At 48.4% G+C, this 25947-nt stretch overlaps 1 protein-coding gene across 1 annotated transcript; it reads right to left on the bottom strand.

Annotated features, from left to right (window-relative positions):
* Nucleotides 1-1057: 1057 nt before the first annotated feature.
* LOC133108183 (synaptojanin-1-like) lies at nucleotides 1058-25823 on the bottom strand. The gene is given in 29 exon segments (XM_061217620.1): nucleotides 1058-3991; nucleotides 5188-5795; nucleotides 5948-6107; nucleotides 6304-6353; nucleotides 6859-6904; nucleotides 6906-6982; nucleotides 7171-7371; nucleotides 8192-8363; nucleotides 9054-9132; nucleotides 9770-9973; nucleotides 10789-10885; nucleotides 11016-11172; nucleotides 11466-11624; nucleotides 12632-12824; nucleotides 13535-13675; nucleotides 14582-14666; nucleotides 14879-15070; nucleotides 16068-16233; nucleotides 16961-17113; nucleotides 17593-17674; nucleotides 18262-18437; nucleotides 19707-19803; nucleotides 21084-21145; nucleotides 21557-21640; nucleotides 22300-22525; nucleotides 23030-23297; nucleotides 23731-23817; nucleotides 24564-24726; nucleotides 25550-25823. Coding segments are annotated over 28 exon segments (4890 nt in total). The 5' UTR covers nucleotides 24688-24726; nucleotides 25550-25823; the 3' UTR covers nucleotides 1058-3247.
* Between the last annotated feature and the right edge of the window lie 124 nt (nucleotides 25824-25947).

The raw sequence follows: 25947 nt of genomic DNA, 5'->3' as shown, positions 1-25947 counted from the left end.
AAAGTATGTTTATTCTTTTGGTATTTTATTTTTGGTATTTTAAAATGTGATTTTTGCATTTTATCCATTGACACCCTGTGCCTCAGAAAACATTAAGACCTCAGTCATTTGTTCTGGTGAAGGGCTGTAGTGGTAGTGGAACTGCCAGTGGTTTTCTTATGAGTTCAGGTAACACACTGGCAAACTATTCTTTACTCCTTGTTATAACGTATTGTTAAATTAACAGTAAATTGTCAGCTTACATGGAAATAAACCAACTGAACATGCATTTAAAATACAGTACAAATAATGGCGGGACGTTGAAGACTGCATCAAATTACATTCCAAAGATATTCTATAAAGCCAGAGGACAAGATGGAAGTAGTGAGAATCTGAATCATTACTTGGAGGACACCATAAACTTAATGCACACTAAACCCTTTGAGAATTTGAGCTACATTTCAGTCCTCTTCCCACAATGCGGTGTAGCAGTAGGCAGTAGCAAATACCGTTTTTAAATGTACATTTTTAAATGAAGTGTAAGAATGTGAATGTCAGCCAGCTATTTAGTGTGTGAATGTAAGGGTTCTTTTGAAAATAAAAAAGTAATCACAAAACTGGAGGCCATCTGGTAGTACTGCTTTCCCCATGAAGGCTTAACTTAAGCCCCTGCTAATGGGGTTTCACTTCAGGCTAAATCGCTTCCCTCTTCCAGCTTGAAGTCAAAGTGAAATGGAACAATCTTACTCATCTCAGGCACAAAATCATCAGCTAACGTGCAATGCAGCAAGGTTGGGAAACTTGTACACAATATACTTGGCCACCATTTTGTGTTTCAACGTGTAACACCTTAGGTTATCGTATGGAAAGAATAAATCCAATTTGAACAAACAACTGAATAGTCACAATTATGCATGGCTGCAACAACTTTGCTTACCAGTGCCTCCAGTGGCAACTTACCGTAACTGCAGAATTATCTAATTCAGTACTTGAACAAAGACCTCCTGTTTTCTACGGCTATCTTTATATTGTACTATAACAATATATTGAAATAATAGACAGAGGGGACACAAAGCTATCAGAAAGGGGATTCTGACGTTTATTCCACCACACCCACACACCATTAAAGACAGCTACATTTATAAAAGCGTTATTCCTCTTTTGTGCATAATTTAAATTCATATGTATAAAAGCAATAAAAAATAATCTCATATATTACAGAGGGCATGTTCTGTAGCATCTCTGTGGCTTCCTGGACAGCCCTTCAAACCTGCTTAGATCCATCTTAAAATCTGCGTACACGTTATTTATATTGGCAGGTTACTATGCACACAAAGGAAAACAGCGGAAGGTGGATATTAACCAGGCACACATCTTAGGCATTTCTGAGAGACAGCAGCTACAAGAGTCCTGTAATAAAATGTGTAATTCCAGTGTAAAAAAAAAGAAAAGAAGCCGTACAGTGCTGAACAACTATATGCATCCCTGAATAGCATTGAGTTAGCATTGAGTTACTTCCTGCTTCGCCTACATTCAAACCCTTTAACCCTTTACCAACTGCAGGAGACGCCCATCCAACACACACATTCAAATAGACTGAAGACAGGATGGCCGAGTGGCCCATCCTGCTAAGGCACTGTTCCAGCACACGTATGTATGGGCCCCACAGCCTTGTATCTGGACTAGGCCAGAGTCGACTGTGGCCTGAAGTCCCCCCCCAGGACCACTCACGATTGGCCCTAGCGTCATGCAGAGATGAGAGGGATTCAGGCGGCGGGGATGGTGGTGCCTGATCGCAGACCAGCGACCCCTGCTGGTCGACTGTGTACCTGTGAAACTGCACATGAAGCACTTTCCACTGACCCATGTCTGTGTGAGTCTGCTTAGTAAACTCTGGTACGATGAGAAATGGCGACTGACATGGTGTGCTTCGGAGGAGAGCACGTGCGCGTGTGGACTCTCCAGAAAGGGGAGCGGAGGCTGCTGCGATGGGCGCCCAGAGACGAAAGGGGACCCAGAGGAACACAGATGGATATTCTGTTCCCCAAAACCGGGCATCCCGCAGCCTTATCTATAGCCCTTACTGGAGCCCTTAGTGGCATCTAAGGAACTCAAGTCTGTTCCTTAGATACCTTGAGTTTAGGGCACCTCAACTCTGGTCCTAACAGGCTGCAGGGTCTGACGGATCTGCCGAGTCACAAAAAGTCTTTGAGGGCCTAGACTGGGTTTGAGGAGCCAATGCAGGTGAAGGATCCCAGTGCTGGTTAACGGGTGGGGGAGAGGAATAGCCGACGGGTTGCCGATGCACCTGTTCTTCCCAAAAACATCGAGAGAGCCCAGTGTACTAGCCGTCATCCCGAAGCAAAATGTCAGCTGGAGAGTGCAGCGGATGCAAAGCCTGCCTTTTTAAAGACTGGGTTAAGCACAGAGCTCACGAGCAACTGATGCTGGAAGGTAGACGATATTTAGGCACAGAGTACTTGGGTAAATACGCAATACGAAGCACCTGCACACAAGTCATACAAATGACATATTGCACTTAACTCACACAGTTGTGATGGTCATTATATGCATAGATGAAAATGCGTAAAGGTGCAGAGAGCCGTTTGTGCCGGAAAAGCCCAGGTTCTCGGTGCGGAGAAAGTTCCGGAGTTCCGGGCCGGGGTTTCAGTCGCAGGCGTCTTATTGCATGACAGCGCCCCCTCTGGTTAGCTGAGAACCTGCAGCCCTGAAGCCCCGCCCAGCGGTACGGTGAGCCTGAAGCACTCAGAGGACATCAGTGCTTTCCTGTGCTGCTTATGACATCAGCCTCCATATGCCTGGCCATTCCAAAATGTAAGAAAATAAGGGGGGGGAAAAAAGCGGGTATATATTGGTTCCAAAAAAAATAAAAATAAAATAAAAACAACATTTATACAGACGTACAGTAGATATAGTTAGGGGCTTGGTTCCTATGTGAATAAATTATACATCAACAGTAGTGAGTAAACCACTAGACAAAAGTTAAGTCAATTAAAACTAATAACTTGCATGAAATCTGGATTTTACATAGAGAAAAGAAAAGGACCTTCAGTGTGTCAATAGCCAGTATCACAAATGCATCATCAACCATTTCTAATTCACCAAGAAAACTGGATTCCGCTTTCTGAAGATGCGAGATTGTGTGCAAATTTCATGGTTATAGTTATACGTAGAGATACATCCTATACCTTTACATAGAAAATAAAAATCTATCTTTCCGTCAACTCCTTTGAGGATAAGCTAGAGCTCAGTGGTCCCTGGGGTCTCCGGAGTTGGCCCTGGCTGGGATAGGAGGTGGAGCTCCTGGGAACGCGGAGGTGGGCGCAGGTGCCCAGGTGAGGGCAGAGTCGAGCGCAGAGCCGGGGAAGGCGCCGTGCGTTTGCGCTGGATTGGGGTTCGCCCTGGGGGCGGCGATCGGCAGGGCCGGGGGCAGGGCCGCCGTGGTCTTCCCGGGCACGGGGAAGTCGGAATCATCGTCGAACGTCACCCACTGCTGGAGCCGGACCGCCGGGGCGGGCCCTGGCGGGGCGGCCAATGAGGAGGCACCCGGGCCGAACGCTACCCGGGTGGGCTGGAGCAGGGGCGCGGGGGGCAGGGCCCGCTGCTGCGCGGCCAAGTCGGGCGTGAGCGAGCGTTGCTTGGCGACCGCGGGCTGGCCGGTGAAAGGGTTGGTGCCGATTGGCTGGCTGCCAGACAGGAAGGGGTTGGGCGAGGAGCGCAGGGCCTCCTGGGACCGGCAGCGGGAGGGTGGGGGGGGCTCCAGCTGGGACAGCCAGGCGGGCTCCGGGACCGCAGGGAGCCCCTGGAGGGCGGAGAGGGGGGTGGAGTTCAGAGACCGGGAGGCCGGAATGGCCGCCAAGGGCGGGCTGTGGGAGGGCCTGAGGGAGGAGCCTCTGGTCAGCGATTGGGTGTTGTGCCAGGAAAAGGGGAGCGTGTCGAAAGGGTTGGCTCCCAACTGGGCGTCGCTCTGGCTTCTGTGCATCCCATTGGTCTGTGGCAGAAGAATTATTGGTGTTAACAGTGTCTGTAAGCACTGTAACGTCTTGGCCTAGCAGTTTACAATTCTGCTCCCCCTACTGGCCATATCCAGAACCATAATAGCAAAGGCTAGCTTTCCCAAGCACGAAAGACACATTGACAGTGCGTTTGGGCCAATTACTCGCTACACCAGTGGTAACCAACCCTGTTCCTGGAGATCTACCATCCTGTAGGTTTTCACTCAAACGCTAACAAAACACACCTCCTTAAACAGCTAGAGATCTTCTTGAGCTAATAATTAGTGCCAAAATAGGGCTGAAATAAAAACCTACACGATGGTAGATCTCCAGGAACAGGGTTGGTTACCACAGTTCTACAGTCATGAATGTACCTTGAGACGTTTTAGTCTTTTTATGGGGAGAGGAGTTTTACGTCAAAACATATAGAAAGACAGACGTTTCAGGTAGCGATGACTGCACAAAGACTGAACTGGAAAGCGTCATGTTTCCATCAAGAGTGTTAACTGGAAAACACAAAAGCCAATGAACACAACAGCTTATGGAAGGGCAGGATGTATTAAAATATGGCTGTCTGAGGCAAAATAGACCAAGACAATAAAACAATAAAAATCAAAAAATCAAAAAGGAGGGAAACTGTAAGCTAACATACTGGTATGCAGGTTACTTCAGTGAGAGAACATGCCATTAACTGAAACTGTAGACATTGTAGAGCAGGAAGTAACACACAGGCTAAAATGGGTCTTAAATACCTGCTACCCTCAGAATTGCTCCTGCTTTTGAAAGAGAGAGACAAACAAACAAAAGGGAAAAAAACTCACCGAAGGTCTATGAAAACACCAGCGTAATGGAACTCACGGGTAAATACTGACAGATATCAAATACTACCAACAAAAATTGTAAAAAAAAATAGCAGCGCTACTCAACTTCCACGTCCTGGTTCATACCGTGTGCTACACCGCCTTATTTCACCAACTGTTTCACCCGCTTGGTTCAGATAATGAGTGAAACCAGGCGGTGTAGCGCAAGGCTGAAGCAAATGTCTGGCAGGCACGGCGGGCTGCTTTAGAGACATGGGACTACACTTTACAGACCTGCAGAAGCAGTGCAGTCCCTGCTCACCACCGCCAGCCTGACACGTACGGCATGGGTGACACTGCGGAACCTGTCGCTGTGTGTGGGAGAGACTCACCTGGGACGCGGCGCCGGGGTCGGGGGGCAGGGCGTACGAGGGGTGACTGCGAGCGGGGAGGGTCAGCGAGGTCTGGGCGAGGGCAGGGGGGAGAGACGCCGCCTGGGGGGCGGGAAAGGGAACCAGGGGCACGGGAAGGATTGGGTCTGGGAGGGACCTGGGTGCGGGTTGCAGTATGGGATCTTGGAGGGGTCTTGGTGGGGGTTGGAGGAGAGGATCTTGGAGGGGTCTTGGTGGGGGTTGGAGTAGAGGATCTTGGAGGGGTCTTGGTGGGGGTTGGAGTAGAGGATCTTGGAGGGGTCTTGGTGGGGGTTGGAGTAGAGGATCTTGGAGGGGTCTTGGTGGGGGTTGGAGTCTAGGATCTTGGAGAGGTCTGGGTGGGGGCAGGAGTACAGGATCTTGGAGAGGTCTGGGTGGGGGCAGGAGTACAGGATCTTGGAGAGGTCTAGATGGGGGGGGTTTGAGTATGGGATCTTGGAGAGGTCTGGGTGGGGGCAGGAGTATAGGATCTTGGAGAGGTCTTGGTGGTGGTGGTTGGAGTATAGGATCTTGGGGGGATTGAGGAGATGGTCTTTGAGGCTTCAATGGCTCAGGAAGCAGGGGCAGCTCTGTCACACAAACATTAAAGGATTAGGAATCTCTGAGGTTCAGTTTCAAACACACACAAGACCTATGTGGAGAGTGCAGAACTGAACATGTTAGCAGTTAAACAGGATTAAGTGTGGAGGAGGAGAACAGTTGGCTATGAACGTGAACTCACCCTGTGGAGGCCCTGCTGGGGTGGTTTGGGGTTCCGGGAGGATATGTGGAGCCCCAGGATGAACCTGAGGGATGGGTTTCGGGGCCCCAGGGATAGGTCTTGGGGCCCCCGGGTGGACTGATGGCTGAGGCCTTGTGACTCCAAGCCGTGGGGGAAGGGTCTACAAGAACAAACGCATGCGTACACACACGTACAAACACACACACACATTAACTTTCACTGACCTTTCATAAGTGCAAGAATAACATAAACAAAAATCTACAGGGTATTTCCAGGCTCTGGTCTGGTAAGGCCAATAAGTTCTGAACCACAAAAGTTCATTGTGTTGGAGATTCCCGACAAACCTGAAGACTCACCGATCTCGACCCTGCTCCTGGAACAGGCCCTGTGGAGGGCTGTCCCCAACCTGAAACAGAACAGAGTCCGCCCTTTAGCAACTGCGTAACACAAAGGAGCAGCACTGGTAGGGCTGAGATAAACTTGTCAGTTATCAAGCAGGAGCCTTCTTATCTGGAGCAGGCAGATGGAGACTCATGAGCTGGGACTTAACAGGCTTTCAGCGTGCGCACACTGACACACACACACACAGGCCTTTTTCAAAATGTAGTTCTACAGTCTGGCTTTTGTTCAACGTGATCTGCATATTCACTATAAATTCAATCAATACCTTTGAGCAGTTGAGCGTAACCACGGGCGACGTGGAGTCTCATGGTAGCCATGGCAACAATATTTTAATTTGCTGCTCTGAATACAAGTTAACTTGCTGAAGTTAGCTCAATTATTCCAGTTCCTGCATGTGAAAGGGCTGGCTCGCTCACAGTTAGCCAGTAAATTAAAATGTTGTTCATAGCTGCAATAGCTGTGTATATTGCGTTACCCATGTAATGTGGAGATAAAAACCCAGTTGTTACCTGAGGGAGGCGGGGGCCTTTGGGGTGGTGCTGGGCGGGCGGGGGGGGGCGTTGGGGCGAGGGGGAGGGGGCCGTTTGGGCTCAACAGAGGGGGCGCTGACAGGCTTGAGGTCCGCAGGCCGATCTGACACAAAACCACACAACACCACAGGTCAGACGATTCTCATGCATTTCACAGGGCTTACAGCTACAACTCTCAGAACACATACTGCACCAACAAGATGTTCGACTTATCCGTCTAAACCTGCAAAACACACAACGACATGAGGAAAACACGCCTATTTAGGGATGATTGATATAGTAAAATGGCACCTTGTGGAGGTCCAGAGGAGGAGATGGGTGTGGGGATGTACCAGGTGGAGGGGGCCGGGGGGTCCTGGGTGGGCGAGGGGCAGGGGCTGGTCCTGGGTGAGGAGGCGGGGGAGGACCCAGGGCCCCTCCCCAGGCCGGGCTGCGTGGTGGGGGACAGATACTCCTCCACCTCCTCTTCTCCAGGGTCCTCATAGACATCATCTGCAACCACAGCCACACCTCAAAAACCTGGGGCCAATCTTATTTCCTCAGTCACACTGAGACGTGCAGGATCAGCTGAAATGGAACTCCTAATAATCACCAAATAAAGTTCCACTGAAGGCTGTTTATTTTTTTAAAAATTGTAAAAATATTTTACTGATTTATTTTCAAGCGTTGCTTTATCTTTGCTCTACACTACAAGGAATGTTACAAGCTCACCCACTTAAGTCGATGAAATCAATCTTATTCTTGTGTTTTATTTGATGGTTTATTCATTGCCTTCTTAGTGAAGCTCTGCCACAGCAGTCTACCGCTTATGGCAATGAAACCTCTGGAAACAACCAGAACTCACAAGAGACTGGAAAAGCTACACAGCCTTGCACCTCCACTTCCATTATGTTACATTAATGGCATTTGGCAAACGCTCTTATCCAGAGCAATGTACAGTTGATTAGACTAAGCAGGAGACAATCCTCCCCTGGAGCAATGCAGGGTTAAGGGCCTTGCTCAAGGGCCCAACGGCTGTGCGGATCTTATTGCGGCTACACCGGGAATCGAACCACTGACCTTGCGGGTCCCAGTCATGTACCCTAACCACTGTGCTACAGGCCGCCGAATCCATGGTGGGATAAAGCCCACCCCCTTGAGCAAAGAACTTAACTTGAATTCATTCAGTAAATGGCTGTGAGCATTAAGCATTAGCTTAGCTGTGTAGTTTACCCTGGATAGAACACAGACAGGCAAGTGTGGAGTGTGGAGACCTGACTTCCAGGTCTGTGAATGTCTGCGTCGCTCCGCGCCCCGCCCTCTCGTTCCGTACCCTCCTCCTCCTCGTAGTCCTCCTCCTCCACCAGCTCCGTGTCCTCGGCCAGCAGGGCAGAGCCGCAGGGGGAGAGGACTCCTCCGCACACGCTGTCCGCACTTATCTCCTGCTCCAGGCTCTCCATCCAGCGGGGGCTCTTCAGCTGGATCTGGATGCTCTTCTCCAGGACCTGCCCTCGCAGAGAGAGAGGGGAGAGACAGGGGAGGGGGGGGAGAGGGGGGAGAGGGGGGAGAGGGAGGGAGAGGGAGGGAGAGAGAGAGAGGGGAGAGAGGAGGGGGGGAGAGGGAGGGAGAGAGAGAGAGAGAGGGGAGAGAGGAGGGGGGGGAGAGGGAGGGAGAGAGAGGGGAGAGAGGAGAAGAGAGGGGTAGAGAGGGGGAGAGAGAGAGGGAGGGAGAAGGAGAGAGAGGGGAGAGAGGAGAGGAGGGAGAGGGAGAGAGAGAGAGAGAGAGAGAGAGAGAGAGAAGGGAGAGAGGAGGGGGGAGAGGGAGAGAGAGGGGAGAGAGAGGAGAGGGAGAGGGAGAAAGAGAGAGAGAGAGGAAGAGGGAGAGAGAGGGAGAGGGAAAGAGAGAGAGAGGGAGAAGGAAAGAAAGAGAGAGAGGGAGAGAGAGGGAGAGATAGATGAGGAGGGAGAGGGAGAGAGGCATGTCTTCTCTCTCCACCATTTTGTTTATTTGGTTGTAAACCAGTCCAGCCTGCTTTTATGTTAAGCATTGTTTAAGCAAATTGACCTCCGATCGTTGCTCCAACCTTCCTCACACTAGCTTCCTCATTTTGTTTATTCATTCCTTAAATTAATTCCATTCACCCCCCCCCCCCCTCAAAATATGTCTGGTTACTGCTGGCGGAGGCAGAGACTCACCGTGGTCCCACTGAGCGACAGGGCAGCCAAAGCGGAGGAACCTTCTAGAAACGTCACCAACATCTTCTCCTCCACAATCCTGAGGGACCAGGGAACAGCCCAGAGTCACACTCCAGGTTGGCAAACATTGCCTATGCTGCTGACTGGGGTGGAGGAGGGGACTCAAAACTCCAGCACAGTAATAAACAAGTCTCACTCTGTATTAACAAGCGTTTTAATCTTGTAATCAAATCTTATTTCTTTCTCTCGAGCAGAAAATATTCAAGTCACCCTTTCTTGACAAGTGACACCTTCTTACCACATTGGTAAATCCTGAAATAAGTCTCATAACGGTCTCATCTTTTTGTTTTATTCAGCAATAAATAGCAGAAATAAAATGTATGCCCAAATACAAAAATGCTCCTCATAATCTACTTATTTCTTGGCATTTTCAGTGAGTCCAGGAGCATCACAGAGTGTATTGGACTTTGGGGCATTTCAGCATTTATGTGTATTCTTTAAATTATTTATTGAGTCCTCACTCTTAGCTTCCAAAGTGCTAATACTAGGATCCTAAAAGAAGAGAAGAGAAGCCACAGAAACCTGCAGACACTGATGGAAAGTAGCATGCAAAAAAAAATACAAATAGTTTTTATAAATTTGCTTAGATCATAAAAGGAGCAGTTAAAGTTGCTGACGGCTCAAAGCTCACTGGGTCGGGCCGGAAGAGAACTCGCCTGATCAGAACCACCTCCCCGAACGACTCGAACTCAGCCAGCAGGTGGTCGATCAGGGCGTCGTCGATGGCGCCCCCCTCGCAGAGAGACACGATGACGGTGCCGTCCGGAGGCCCCTGGGCCATCACCACCTCCTCGTACACCTGCCGGCGTGCCTCGGGGTCTACCTCCAGCACCTCCACGTCCACGATGGCCACCACGGGCCTGGGGAGACGGGGAGCCCAGGTCAGCGCCGCGCCACCCGCCAAACACCCTGTGACTGCGCGGATATGCAATCCAACCAACCACGGACACACATACTTTCATATGAAAAGACATCGGAGACACGCGATGAAATCACCTCCACAACTCATCCAGTGTCACCTCCGTAACTCATCCAATATCATCTCTATAACTCATCCAGTGTCACCTCCATAACTCATCCAGTGTCACCTCCATAACTCATCCAGTGTCACCTCCATAACTCATCCAGTATCATCTCCATAACTCATCCAGTATCATCTCCATAACTCATCCAGTATCATCTCTATAACTCATCCAGTATCATCACTCATCCAGTGTCACCTCCATAACTCATCCAGTGTCACCTCCATAACTCATCCAGTGTCACCTCCATAACTCATCCAGTATCATAACTCATCCAGTATCATCTCCTTAACTCATCCAGTATCATCTCTATAACTCATCCAGTATCATCACTCATCCAGTGTCACCTCCATAACTCATCCAGTATCATAACTCATCCAGTATCATCTCCATAACTCATCCAGTATCATCTCCATAACTCATCCAGTATCATCTCCTTAACTCATCCTGTATAACCTCCATAACTCATCCAGTATCATAACTCATCTAGTGTCACCTCCATAACTCATCCAGTATCATCTCCATAACTCATCCAGTATCATCTCCATAACTCATCCAGTATCATCTCCTTAACTCATCCTGTATAACCTCCATAACTCATCCAGTATCATAACTCATCCAGTGTCACCTCCGTAACTCATCCGGTTTCACACCTGTGATCGGAGGTCTTGAGCTCCGCTCTGCCGTAATGCAGCAGGGTCCCAGGGTTTCCGCCGTACTCGGTCGTGTTCACCAGATTATCCTCTTCGACTGCGGGACACACGAAAGCGCTCGCCGAATAAAGCATGCATCAGCGATATTCACACAGTGCACTCCGTTAACCCCCAAACGTAGGGTACGCAGGCTCAGCTCGTAAAAGGCCCCCCCCCCCGTTCCTTACCGGAATTCTCGAAATTCCACTGCGTTCTCTTCCAGAGCACCCGGTCAGTCCAGGCGGGGATTCGACACTTCTCGCTGGTGTCGTACTCGTCCGACATGAAGTCGTACTTATAGGTGGGCGGGAAGTCGATCGGCCCCTCGATGAAACCTTTGAACACCTGAGAAGACGAGGGCGGGAAAACGATGAGTGAGGGCAGCTGTACACTGTAGGAGCAGGCGTGGAGACGCTCCAGTACGAGTGTATTTATTTATTTATATTATTCTCACTTTTTATTCTGTCCATCATTAGTTACTCCTTTGTGTGTGTGGGGGGGGGGGTTTCTACGTTCTTGTTTTCGTAGTTTATCACATTATTGTTTTATCATATTCTGTGTAAGTGTACTTTCGAAAAGTGCTATACAAATAAAGATTGTCAATAATTATTCATTTTTAATCATTATTATGATCTCACCGCTCCCGCCTCCTTCTGCTCCAGGAGCTGGTCCTTGGCCGTCAGCACCTCCCAGTTCTGCCGTTTGACCAGCTCCTTCACGTCATCGCCGTGCAGGTTCACGCGGTAGTTAAAGTCTCCGCACCAGATGATGTAATCATGAGACTGCAACTGTCTGCCCTGGAGACAGTGGAGGATTCAGACAGACAGACAGACAGACACACACACACGCACACACACACACACACACACACACACACACACAGACACACAGATGTACACACAGACACAGACAGGAAACACACACACACACACACACACACAGACGTACACACAGATACACACACATGCGCGCGCACACACACGCACGCACGCACACGCGCGCACACACACACACACACACACACACACACACGCAACGCACACACACACACACACACACACACACACAGATGTACACACAGATACACATAGGGTGCACGCACACACACACACACACACACAGACACACAAACACGCACACACAGGATATAAATCACAAGAGGTAAGAGCTGTGTATTTAAGAGCAGCACATAGCAGACTTTCACATCTTCAGGCTGAAGGCTGAGCTATTTGAGCTCTGCTAACTGCAAGGGTTCCGCTTTCAACTTTGGTACTCAGGCCTTTGATGGAACACCTTCTAAAAATAATCTACAAAAGCACCGGTTAAACAGATCCAGGAGAAAAAGGAAGATGTCAGAACATACAGGATTATTTAACTTGCCTGTCTGTGTTCTATCCAGGGTAAACCACACAGCTAAGCTAATGCTTAATGATCACAGCCATTTACTGAATCAATTCAAGTTAAGTTCTTTGCTCAAGGGGACAATGGCTTTTATCCCACCATGGATTCGGCGGCCTGTAGCGTAGTGGTTAAGGTAAATGACTGGGACACCCAAGGTCGGTGGTTCAATTCCCGGTGTAGCCACAATAAGATCCGCACAGCCGTTGGGCCCTTGAGCAAGGCCCTTAACCCTGCATTGCTCCAGGGGAGCCTGCTTAGTCTAATCAACCGTACGTTGGTCTGGATAAGAGCGTCTGCCAAATGCCATAAATGTAATGTAAGGTAATGGATTCAAACTTCTTGCATCCTGTTAGCAGGCCCAGGTCCCACAGATGTCCCACACGTGAAGCTACGCTATAGTTACCATGGGGAAGCTGAGTTTGCGGCAGATCTCGCTGTAGTCGTCGTTCCTCTCCTTGACCTGTGATTGGCCGGCGGCAAAGTGGGAGCAGACAAAGCACATGCTGGTGGAGTGGAAGAGCATGCGGATGGCCACGCCTCCTTTGTTCCCGGTGGCTCCGCCCATGCCGGTCTTAACAGTATCCACGGCGATATCTCTGAAAAACAACAACGCAAAAAACAGCAGGCTTCGCATCACTTCCTGTTCCTGGCCCCGTCAGCTGTGTTTGTAACGGCATCAAAGAGAATGGTAAAATGGTAAATGGCAGGCATTTATATAGCGCCTTTATCCAAAGCGCTGTACAATTGATGCTTCTCCATTCACCCATTCATACATACACTCACACACCAACGGCAATTGGTTGCCATGCAAGGCCCCGACCAGCTCGTCAGGAGCATTTGGGGGTTAGGTGTCTTGCTCAGGGACACTTCGACACAGCCCAGGCAGGGGATCGAAACGGCAACCCTCCGACTGCCAGACGACTGCTCTTACTGCCTGAGCCATGTCGCCCCCCGGTCATTCATGAATGAGCTCAGACCACCATTCCACAGACAGCACTGCGGCCTCCAGTTCAAATCCCAATTCCAGCAGATCTCACTCATGAAGACAAGTCCCGCTCCATAAATACACCATCTCAAATGCATTCCCAAGCCCAGGTCAATATTCTGCAACATTTATACTGTAGACGGCAGGTGAAATGCAGGCGAATTCCCTTTGACACTCATTTCTTAAAAAGAACATTCTGGTCCGACCGAGACTGGAGACGGAAAGAAACGTAAGTCAGTTTAACTGAAAGATAATTAAACTGGAACTAAAAGGAAGAGAGAGAGAGAGAAGAGAGAGAGGCGCGTTTTTAGGCGGACATACCGGATGAATGGTGCATGCTGGGGCCTGACGAAGACGAACAGACACACCCCGACGAGCTGCTCGGAGGCCAGCAGCACGTATCTGTAATCCCTGCACAGCGTCTTACGCAGCTCCTCCTCCCACAGCTTCTGATTGGTGGTGCTGCGGGTGGCAGAGGAGCCTGGCTTTACACAGGCAGGCTGTCTGAACGCTGCCTACACTCTGTGTGATGCATTCAATTATCGGCATTTGGCAGACGTTCTTATCCAGAGCGACGTACAGTTGATTAGACAAAGCAGGAGACAATCCTCCCCTGGAGCAATGCAGGGTTAAGGGCCAACAGCTGTGCGGATCTTATTGTGGCTACACCGGGATTAGAAGCTCCGACCTTGCGTGTCCCAGCCATTTACCTTAACCACTACGCTACAGGCCATCCCTAAATGCATCCACACGCATTTCAAAATAACCGCTTTTAACGATCAAGGAAACTCAAATCGCTGGTTTACCAAAACCCACACCATTTGTCTACCATTTAATGGTACTCAATGCCCACGCACATTAATAAAACAAATTAATTAATAACACTTCAATCATTCAAGTCTTTTTATTGTCAACGGCTAGAGAAAGAACCTCAAAGCCAGTCTATGTGTAGATAGTTATCAAGGTAACTAGCCAAGTTTGCCAAATTACCATTCCACTACTGGAAAAACGTAAGGCAAAATAAAAACCCAAGTCTTCCATTTTAACAGAATAACAGGATGTCTTTTTGTGCCCTCCCTTCTAAGTGACACCAAATTTGACTGGCGGGCTTTGAGTTGAGAACTCAAATAATATTTCATAATTGTAGTCAGCATGCAATAAGTCTCTAAATATAGTGAGGAAATATCCAGAAACAGTCCTCATCCTGATACTGATTAAAATGGGTTAATAGAAGAAGCTTTCGCCCCACATAGGCTCTCAGAATCAAATAGAAGAATTTAAGTGAGTAAAATACATGTTTCTTGAAACATTCCTTTCCAATTTCTACACAATGCAGGTCAGGAACCACCAGAATGAACAGTCTCTCACCTGGCACTGACAATGTTACCAGCATTAAGCTCCACCATCTCTTCAAACCCAACGGCGTAGATGTCTACAGGGCTGGCTTTACTGCCTACGGAACAACCAGAAAAACATCTTAAATGTGGCAGAGAGGAAAAAAAAAGAAAAAAGAAAAGAAAGAAAAAAAAGAAACGAACGAAAAACAAACAAAAAATTCCGGAATCAACATGCGTTTAATTGAGCTCACATACCGTCATACTACAATAATTTACGGAAATGCGGATGTCACATTACACCTGACAGAATGGACGCCCCGGTCCTTGCCTTGAGAGGCCGGCAGGCCGGCCTTGCGGGGGGCGTCCAGCAGCCAGTCGTCCAGCGCGTGGCTCCGGTAGTCCACGCTGCGGATCTGCTTGCCCCCGTTGACGTTCCAGGTGCCCACGCACACCCTCACCTGCCTGGGCCGGGTGTACCTGTGATGGTTCTGGCACATTCCCAGGAGTACCCCGGGAGACGCTGTAGCGGGAGAGAGGGGCCTTTTTCAGATCACAGTAACAGAAGAACTCCCGGGAAAACGGTCTTAAATTGGTCCATATGAAAAAAAGTCACAAAGGTTCCCAACTAAAATATTCATATTTTTCCATGACCTATCCAATAACAACTTAGGTTTAACATTTTCAGCAAATATGGCCATTACTGCACCTAGGGCTTCTGAGGGGATGCTCAAATGTACAGGAGTAAGTAAAGAGGAGCTCGCCAATATGCTAGCAATGTCAGAGTGCTAGCCAATAGATTTAGCAACATCAGGGAGCTGGCCAGTATGCTAGCAATATGAAAGAGATAGCCAGTATTTTAGGAATGCTAGGGAGCTGGCCAGGATGTTAGCAAAGTCAGGCTGCTAGCCAAGTATCTTAGCGTATCCCAGTACCGTTTTCAAATAAATATTAGATTACATTCAATAACCTTTCCATGAGGTTTTTGAAATTACATTCTTTCAAGGTCTCGGAAGGACAGTGAGAGCCCTCAATGTTTCATCAAAATGGAGAGTACAAAAACACGCCACAGCACAGCACTGGACAGCAGTTAAGGCAACCTACCTGAATGCACCAATAACTAGGAAACTACTGCTGCAAGCATTGGAAAGAGGAAGGAGACAGAGAGAATAATATCAAGAGGAGGAACAGAGAGGGAGAAGTGCAGACGTTCCACAGCCAGTGGGTCAGACGGGCTCTTAGAGCAACGACTCTGAACACTCAGGATGTTATTACACTGAACTGGGCAGCCCCTGAAGAGCCCGTTACTGAATAATTAAAATGGCAGCATTGCACAAGCACCGTCAGGATCAATCGAATTGATTTACTCGCCCCGAAAACATCGCCAACAGAACACGGAAGGCATTTTTTCCAACTCGTTAATTTCACTTCATTTCCACGAGTGACTGCACTGAGCCCCACGCAGACTTCATGAGGGAAAACCCCGCCGTCCCGGAGGTGGAGCCCCTCCGCCCGCGTACCGTGGGGCGTGCTGGTGGTCAGGAAGGCTCGGGCCTTGTCCGCCAGGTCGCAGTTCAGGGTGATTCCCAGGCGCAGGATGTCGATGGCCTCCTGCTTGGAGCTGTCGAAGAAGTTGTTCTGGATTGTTCTGGTGACCGATCGAGCGCCGTCTTTCAGCTTCCCGCCCTGCGGGGAACGGACACGAAACATTAAAACCAGGAGCATCTAAACACCCGCGTGTGACCCTCTGTACCAATCCTATGTTGACCAAGTGAATCCCCAGGCCTTTTTTTATTTTTCTATTTTATTTATTTCAGATTTTTCAGATCCCTTTTTCTCCAAATTTGGTAGCCAATTGTACCCTATCTAATCCAATTAGTGTTAGCTGGGGGATACACCACCCACACCCCGTCCCTCGGCAGCCCGAAGGAGAGCGACCCGCCTTCTTCAAGCTGTCTCGTCTCGTCTCATGCTCGTGACCGTGATTCCGAGGCGCCCGGGGTGCTGTTGTGCACGGCGATCCCTTAACCCTGCTAAGTCCCTCCCTCTGGAGCAGCGAGCCAATTATGCCGCTCCACGAGAGCCGGCCAAACTTGGCTTTTGGCAGGACTTGTGCAACAAACTGCAACCGCAAGTCCGCTGCACTTTAGCCTGTTGCACAAACACAGCTCCCACCTCCAGCCCATTAAAAATAAACTTGTGACCAAAACATTTTTGATCTGGTGGTTCTACACGCGAGTCTACATGCAAGTGGCTTGGCTTTCCACGAACAGAACGGATGCGGTCATTTGTGGTTTACACAGAACTGTGTCACAAGTTGCACAGAATTGCGGCACTTTTAGCTGCAGTCTGGGTGTAGCCTCGTCAGTGCTCCCCGGTTGAGGAGATGTTTGCGGGGTTTCCAGGCTCTGACCTTCGCCCGCCCCTCCAGGACTCTCGTGCCAGCGTAGATCTTGCTGACGGAGTCCCCGTTCAGGGACCACATGGTGCGGAAGGCCTCCTGGAAACGGCCCAGCAGCTGAGACTTCTCCATCAGCCCCAGGTCTGCCAGCTGCTGCGGCACCATCTGAACAGCAGGGGGCAGAAAAAAAATACCCATCAGGCAGGCTGCAGTAGTGTTTTACTGAGTAAAGAAGGCTGAAGCTAATGCTAAAGCTAAAGCTGTGGTCCGCAGCACCATGTTGAGTAAGGAAGGCTAAAGCTGTCTTAAAGGTTATGGTGGTCTTTAGCGGTAAAGCACGTATAGAAGGCTAAAGCTAACGTCCACATAGCGAAACACTGTCATACTAGCTACTGTGGTCTTCAGCAACACAGTGAATAAAGAAGTCTAGAGGGAATGCCCCTGCTCTGCCTGAACTGGCCCCGGCAGTGGACAGCAAGGGATGGGAGGGGCCAGCGGGGGGTTATTGATATTTGAAATTACATTGCAGATACTACATAACTACATAATGGGCATTATCAAACATTACGCAACAATCCATATTAGGTCGAGTAAACTGCCCAAGTGTATTCTTTTTTTTGGTTCTAGCTTTGGGCTTTTCGTACCTCTAAGGCAAAGAAGGCCTGGACACTGTTGGTTCTGTCCAAACAGTCCAGACAGTTGACACGTATGGTACCGGTTTGGCACCTGAGGAAGGAAGAACAGCATTACAACATGGAAATGTGTTTGTGTGCGTGAGAGTGTGTGTGTGTGTGTGTGCGTGAGAGTGTGTGTGTGCGTGAGAGTGTGTGTGTGCGCGTAAGAGTGTGTGTGCGAGTGAGTGAGTGTGTGTGTGTGTGTGTGCGCGTGAGTGTGTGTGTGTGCGTGAGAGTGTGTGTGTGTGTGTGTGTGTGTGCGTGAGAGTGTGTGTGTGTATGCGTGAGAGTGTGTGTGTGTGTGCGTGAGAGTGTGTGCGCGTGCGTGTGCGCATGAGAGTGTGTGTGTGTGCATGAGAGTGTGTGTGTGTGCGTAAGAGTGTGTGCAAGTGAGTGAGGGTGTGTGCGTGCATGTGCAAGTCTGTGTCAAACAGGAGAAGGGTTCTCTCTATGCTCAAGGACATCATAACATCACTAAATAATGCAGCATAAGCTCTCAGAGGATTTAAAAACGAAAGGCCCATGTTAAAAGATGTTCTGCCCTGTGGGTACTGAAGGATCAGGCATTTGGCTTTCAGCCAAAGGCACTGGCGTGCCCGTCAGAACGGACGGGCAGCGGGGTACCAGGCACCTCCTCACCTCTGCACACCGCCCTCTTGGGAGTAGAAGAAGACGCCGCAGTCCTCCAGGAACCTGTTGACCTGAGGCTTCAGGACGCTGTGCAGTTTCTCCGCCCTGCCGCTGCGCACCATCTGGTGGTAGTCGAAGTTCACCATGCCGACCGCCGAGGCGTGGACCGAGGTCTTCAGGTGGCCCTGCGGGGAAACACGGTCACACCGGTGGAACGCGCGCGCCCGGTCCGTCCACCGCATGAGCAGCTGCCCGCTGCCTCTCGGCCTCGAAGGCAGGGCTGCTCAACCCTGTTCCTGGAGATCTACCGGCCTGTAGGTTTTCACTTCAACCCTGACAAAGCACACCTCATTCTGCAGCTAGAGCAGGGCTGCTCAACCCTGTTCCTGGAGATCTACCGGCCTATAGGTTTTCACTTCAACCCTGACAAAGCACACCTCATTCTGCAGCTAGAGCAGGGCTGCTCAACCCTGTTTCTGGAGATCTACCGGCCTGTAGGTTTTCACATCAACCCTAAAAGAGAGCAGCTCATTCTACCGAGTGCTCCTCCCACACTACATTTTCATGCGTTTTCTTTAGCCTTCTAAGCAAGCAAATGTGATCACCCTCTGAGCAGGGCTGCTCAACCCTGTTTCTGGAGATCTACCGGCCTGTAGGTTTTCACTTCAACCCTGACAAAAACCTGCTCATACAGCGAGAGATCTTGTTGATTGGTAGAATCAGGCGTACCAAATTACGGTGAACGAAAAGCCACAGGACAGTCTCCTGGAACAGGGTTGGGCAGCCCTGCTCAGAGGGTGATCGCATTTGCTTGCTTAGCAGGCCAAAGAAAACGCATGAAAATATAGAGTGGGAGGAGCACACACACCAAACGAGGCTGGGCTTCCAGGTTAGTGCCCATCCCGTACCTTACATTACATTATTGGCATTTGGCAGACGCTCTTATCCAGAGCGACGTACAGTTGATGAGACTAAGCAGGAGACAATCCTCCCCTGGAGCAATGCAGGGTTAAGGGCCTTGCTCAAGGGCCCAACGGCTGTGTGGATCTCATTGTGGCTACACCGGGGATCGAACCACCGACCTTGCAGGTCCCAGTCCTTTACCTTAACCACTACGCTACAGGCCGCCCTACCTCCAACTAAAGAAGTGGTCCCCATTTCTAGAGGGAAGTTACGGATAATAAGGATGGTTTCTTTTCTTCGTTCCTCACAAATTTAAACCACGATGTAGGTCAATGGCCGAGGCTTTGAATAGCAAGTGAGCAGGAAGCCCGCCGACACCATATTATGATTCATTTGAAGAAGTAACAGACAACAGATCATTATGAAAGCGCATCTCTGGAAGTGACTGGACTTGCCAAACATCGGTGCCAACTTAACCACCCTCACAGTACAGCACGGACGCGCCGGGCCTGACAACAGGAGCAACAGAAAGAGAAGTGGCCCCGTCCCACCTGGAAGGCCTTGGTCAGCAGGTGTTCCCCCGCCTTCGCCCCCAGCAGGTTGACGATCAGCTGGTCGCCGTAGAGACGCCGCAGTTCACTGAAGTGCCTGTGGAAAGCACCAATCGGATCAGGCGCAGGAAATCGCGGGCCCGCCTTATAAGGACACGCCCTCGGAGGTCACAAGCAGGGGTCACGGGACGTACAGCCAAACGGCTGAGGATACATGTAAATAAGAACGCACACGCACGGACACGAATCTCAGGCATGCCCTGGAGAGAGCAAAGTACAGGGTGCGATACGTGACAAACTATGAGTCACAGATTTGTATGCCAATTTGTAAGCATTTCCTGTAACGCAATCCAAATCGCACACACACTCGGTAAGCACTTTATTAGGTATTTATGACTTATTATTTTTAGACTCATTGGGCTTCCGCTGCTGTAGCCTATCCAGGTTTGACACATTGTGTGTTCAGAGAAGTTCTTCTGCATACCACAGTACTGTGTGGTTATTTGCGTTACTGTCAGCTTCCTGTCAGCTTTGACCAGTGTGGCCCTTCTCCCTTGACCTCTCTAATTAACGTGTTTTTCGCCTGCAGATTTGCTGCTCACTGGATGTTTTAGTTTTTCGCTCCATTCTCAGCGAACTCTAGACTGTTGTGTGTGAAAATCCCAGGAGATCAGCATACTCAAACCACCCTGTCTGGCACCAACGGCTGATTGGCTTAAATATTTGCATTAACAAGCTGGTGTACAGCTTTATCTAATAAAGTGCTCAGAGTGTATACTGTATAGCAATGTCTTCCATCCAATTCTAACGGCATGATGTGCATGCTTTGCTTCACACACAGTCGGTTACTAACACTTGCTCTTCTTATTTTTAGAGAACTGAGAAAAACTAGTTGCACAATGTGAGGTTACTCTACAGTGATGGTTGTGTTTTTTCTTTTTTTAAACATGCATTACAATCTGGCAACTCAGGAGTGCAGGCTCAGTTCCCCGGTGAGGCAGTGCTGTTGAGCCGATTTCTTTAGGTAAAATACACAGCTGTATGTAAAGAATACATGCAGTGCTTATGGAAGAGAACACACGGAAATGTAGCCACACAGGGACTAGGTAGTGATCATGTGGTCGAGGCACAGACCCTCAGGGTGATCAAGATCAGGCATGTCTCTAGACCGTACGGGTGCAAGATGAGTCTAGGCAGGCCGATTGGCCTGTTTGCATCATATATATGCTGATGGTATTTCCTATGGAGGTTGTACGCTCTGGTCCTTTGTTAAAGAGGCACCTTGAAAAGGTGTTTTTGCAGGTAGCGTTCTCTGATCTAACGTAATCCTCTCCCATCCTGGCTGACTCACCGGTAGGATATACTCATCGAAATTACCTTTCAAAAGCTGGTGCGTTAGCTTCAAATCCACGGGACAGCTTCACACGGTGGGAGCCAACCTGTGCAGAGAAGATCCAGACCACTCGGCATTAAAAAAACATTTTTAAAAAATAACTCATTTTATTGTGGGCCCACATCTCTCACCTCACCGAATGCAGCGTTCAGCTAAATTACAGGTGCTCAAAAACACACATGTTCAATGAAATAAAATGAAAAAATTTTAAAAATTAGATTGCTGCCACATTATGAAAGAGCAACATCAATATGTTAATCATTTAAAAGGCAAGGGAATTTCACAAATGGCATTTGAGAAATTTGGCAGATGACATATACTGTGAACCCATTTAACAGAATCCACTCTTTTCCTTTGCCGAACCACAAACTATCTTGCAACACAAAATTATCTTGCTCTCTCCCTAAAATGCACAAAAATTGCATAATGACAGCTTTAAGAGAAAGTCACACCTTACCTGAATACCAGGCTGCTCCCAGAACAAAGGTATAGATCCACGGATTTGTATGAAAGACGAGACCTTGTCATCTAGGAAGATGACCTGCAAATGCACCAACAGTACACAGATAATATTCAGCAGAGAAAGAGGCAGCCAAACACAAAATTATTTTCAGGCACCAGCCTTGGTTCAACAGTCAGGCTCAAATACAGAGATGGAATAAAACTGAAGACTGAAGAAATAAAATCAATCACTACTCCAAAAAGAGACCAAGAACACAAGACACGCTTCTGGCTAAAACAAGCAAATGCAAAATGAACCATCATTAGCGAGTGGCTAGCCGGTCTCTGTCACCGCTTAATACAGTGTTTTTCAACCTTGGGGTCGCGACCCCACATGGGGTCCCGTGGAATTCAAATGGGGTCGCCTGAAATGTGTAGTAATTGATTAAATTCTTTTTTATTTTTATTTTATTTATTTTTTTAATCGAGCCTTTTGGCTCACCTAACTGTACATGCATTTCCTGATCAGGGAAAATAAAATGTCACTTTGTGCACTAATCTGGCTACTCTGTATTTGCAACACAGTATAACAAACATGATCAAGAACTAATTCTAGAAAAAAAAAAAAAAAAGTCTCTGGGGTCGCCAGAAATTTGTGATGTCAAAATGGGGTCACGAGCCAAAAAAGGTCGGGAACCACAGGCTTAATACGTCCCTTCGGTCATGACCGGGTCGCAGACGATCAGGAAAGGGCGCTACCTGCTCGGTCTCCACGAAGTTGGCGACCTGGCCGTCGTCGTTGGTGCCGCGCACGTTGAAGCGCGTGCCGGCCCTCTCGGAGCTGAGGCGCGAGATGACGCAGGCCTTGGCCTGCTGGTGCCCGGCGTAGACGGTGCGGACCTCCACCCCCCCGCACATGAGCCGCAGCAGCCAGTCGTCGCAGTTCACCCCGTAGTGCTTCAGGTGCAGCTGCATCGACTGGTTCCTGCGACCGGCCACAAGACCGCGGGACAGCAAAGCGTTGGTCTCAATTCCGATTTCAGTCTAGTCAACTCTAGAAATGAACTGAAACTCGACTGATTCGTTGAAAACAAATCCTCAAGGAACAATGGGCATGCTTTTCAATTCACAAACTACATTTCAAGTCGATTGACTTCAAGCAGAATGGTCATCAACCCAGAAAGCAAAGTTACATACAGTATTGCTTACTGCAGTCATAAATGACCCAGATTTTTTTAGACTGCATAGATAACACAGCTAAGGTTTTATAGAGCTGCTGTGTACGGTACTTCTTATGTCCGGTAGACATTGATTCTTTACATTGATTGATTGCGTATTCTGATAAATCGAAGACAGTTCATTCTTAAAGTGAACAGGTTTGACACATTGCAGCTCAGGTTTTGCATTTTGATATTGATAAAAAAATAAAAAATTATCAACTCAACAAAGAGACAAAAAAGTGGGAAAGTTCCTGCACATCGTGACCCACCAGAAGAAGCGGTTATCTGAGGCGTTCTCCTTCGTCCTGCGATAGGCGTTCAGGCTGAGGTCCAGGCTCACACCGCCGGACGACCAGGCGAAGTAGAAGTTCCCCGAATTCAGGACCTTGCGCACGTCCGAAATCCGGTCCTCGTCCGAGGGCTCGTTCCTCAGGGACACGAAGTCGGTGGAGGTCACCCGGAACACCTCGGAGTCCTGCACCTTCCCCACCGAGCTGCACCCCGTCACCAGCACCATGCTGTGGAGCGTAGTGTCCTCTGCAGGATGGGAGGAGATGTTGCAGATCGGTTATCACAGGTAACCGAAAGATTCGATTAGATCCCAAAATGTCCCTTTTAACTCTTCTGGCTCCGTAGGTACTCCATCCATTACCTTAACCCGCTTATCCTGAACAGGGTCGCAGGGAGGGCTGCAGCGTATCCCCAGCATACATTGGGCGAAAGGCAGGAATACACCCTGGACAGGTCGCCAGTCCATCGCAGGGCACACACAGCATTCACTCACACACTCATACCCACGGGCAATTTAGACTCTCCAATCAGCCTAACTTTAAATATCAGGCAGCGGATGTATTGCGCCTCTACAGCATTCTTATCACATGTTGATGCGAGAAATCTCTACAGCGGACATTCCACCACCTGTTAAAGTGAATGACATGTTTTGTGTACACAGTTAACTGCATTTACTCACCAAGGTTGAGCTGCAGGACTCCCAGCATACCATAGGCATCCAACATTTTAGAGTATGTGGATTTAATGGTCCCTTTCTCTGCAGCAGCTGCAAGAACAGCGGGGTCAAAGAGAAGTCGCTGACACCAGGGTTAGCCCACTATACGTTGCCAGTAGCAACACAACGCAACGATTTGACATTTGAATTTCAAGGCTAAGAAAGGACAGGCAGCAAACCCCGCCATAACTGTTTAAATCCAAAGGCGCTGAAGACGTAAAGGTTACTTGGCCAGTGAGGAGATCAACCGGGCAAAAGACAGAGGGGGGAAGCAGAACAAGTACACACGGGGAACAAGAATTCTCAACAGGCATGGCTGCTGTTCCTTTCTCAAGGTTATCTGTGTGGATGATGTCACACAGATTCAGATTAACACATCTCCTGCACACACTGGCAAAGGATCCCATTCAACCCCCAGGAGCTGGTTACTGAAGTTATCAGCTGGATGATCACTCTTTACGTAACCAGCTGGCAGGCAATATGTCACACATGCCTCATCCCAGCAAGGCAACAATCACCTGTCAAGTTTACTTGACAAGTGATTCTTTTTTATTTATTTTTTATTTCATCGGCAAACTTGAAATGAGATTTGCTTGACAAGTGAAATTCTTATTCCATTGGCAAATCGTGAAATTAGTCATCTGATTTGCAATGGTATTAGGTTGTTTTTTTTGTAGTGCATAGCTCAAGAAAATTGTATGTTTTGCAATCCGTGAAAACTTTGAATAACGCATGCTACAATTTTTGGTGTTGCCTCATCTTCTGAAAGCCCTTGACAAATAAATGTTGTTTCTTACACAGAACAGCAACAGCTCCTGACTCAAACAGCAGGCATTCTTCTTGGCTCCTTGATTCCACAATCACACTATAAGGGAGACGGTCCAGATTGTGGTATATGCGATATCCTTTGCTGAAGGCCATTGCTGTGCCTCTGGGATGACTGGACCAATTAGGTCACGCCTATCAAAAAAAGGTGCGCAGCTCGTCAGTGCATGAAAAGTTTAGTTGGGGTGAAAATTAAGTCTGCATGTCTACAATCACAAACTATTCACGACTAAAGCTATCGTGCTCCCTTCTGTCGTGATTCATTCAAATTGGGAGGTGAATACAGCATACAGACTTTCTCGGTCTAGCTAGCTACTGTACCAAGACATGGCCTAATAGTTGCCCAATTAAGCATACACTGCAACTGTGGTGAAAGGTCTTCATCACGATACCAATAATTAAGATAAGTTCATGTAATGAACTTAGTTGCATTACTGCATACATAATATAATAGATGCTGTTCAGAGAGCGTACACAAAGCTTCTTCTGACACAATAAATGTGGGAGTTAGCCACATCTGAAAAAATCAGAATAACAACCCAAATGCAGAATACACTTCACTGTGCTGTAACGTTAGCTACAGGAATCGAGGGAGCAAACGTTCAAACGTAGTCATGCGTTTGCAAAATACGTTAAGAGCAGTTAATTGGTCTAGCTAGCTGACGTTAGTAACGGCACAACCACGAGTAAGTTAGGCAACTTAGCTAGACAGCACATGAAGTTACCTTAGCTACATGCAATCAGTCCTAGTGTAAACAATACTTTACAGTGACGATATCAACGCTAACGTTACTAGTCACAGTGATTTACACATTCGCTAACACACAGGTAACGTTAGCCAAAGAGAATAATCAATGAACTAGATAACTAGCCTGCCTAGTTAGCTAGCTAACTTGCAAGCTACCGCTTATCATAGAGATCTGTAAATAATTCCACGAAATTAAGTCATTTTGCTTACTTAGCTAGATTGCTGGCCGGGTAGATCGCTAATCAGTTAGCTAATATACTTTCACACAATTAGTAAACTTGCTGCCAAGTACGCTACCAAACAGTCAATGTCTTCCGGCATCAGTAAACTTTGAACCAGCGCCAGCATAGCCAACGTTAAGTTAACTTAAGTTAAGTTAGCTAGCAATGTCCGGGCACATTCAGTTCTGTAGCTAACTGTTAGCTATGTCCTCTTACATAAGTTACATAATCGCGGTTAAAAGCCGCTAGCCTTAATGTCCATGACCGGGTGACTCCTAAAACAAACTGAAAAAACAAAAAGTAATACGTTTTAAACGCCTTACCCCCTTATTTTTTATCTCCTCACCACCTAACTACAGCGTGGGATTTCAATGATAACACAGAACT

This window comes from Conger conger, chromosome 13, assembly GCF_963514075.1.
Source record: "Conger conger chromosome 13, fConCon1.1, whole genome shotgun sequence".
Taxonomy (NCBI): domain Eukaryota; kingdom Metazoa; phylum Chordata; class Actinopteri; order Anguilliformes; family Congridae; genus Conger; species Conger conger.
Note: the sequence above shows the minus strand (reverse complement) of the source record. Positions and strands in the feature narration are given on the sequence as shown.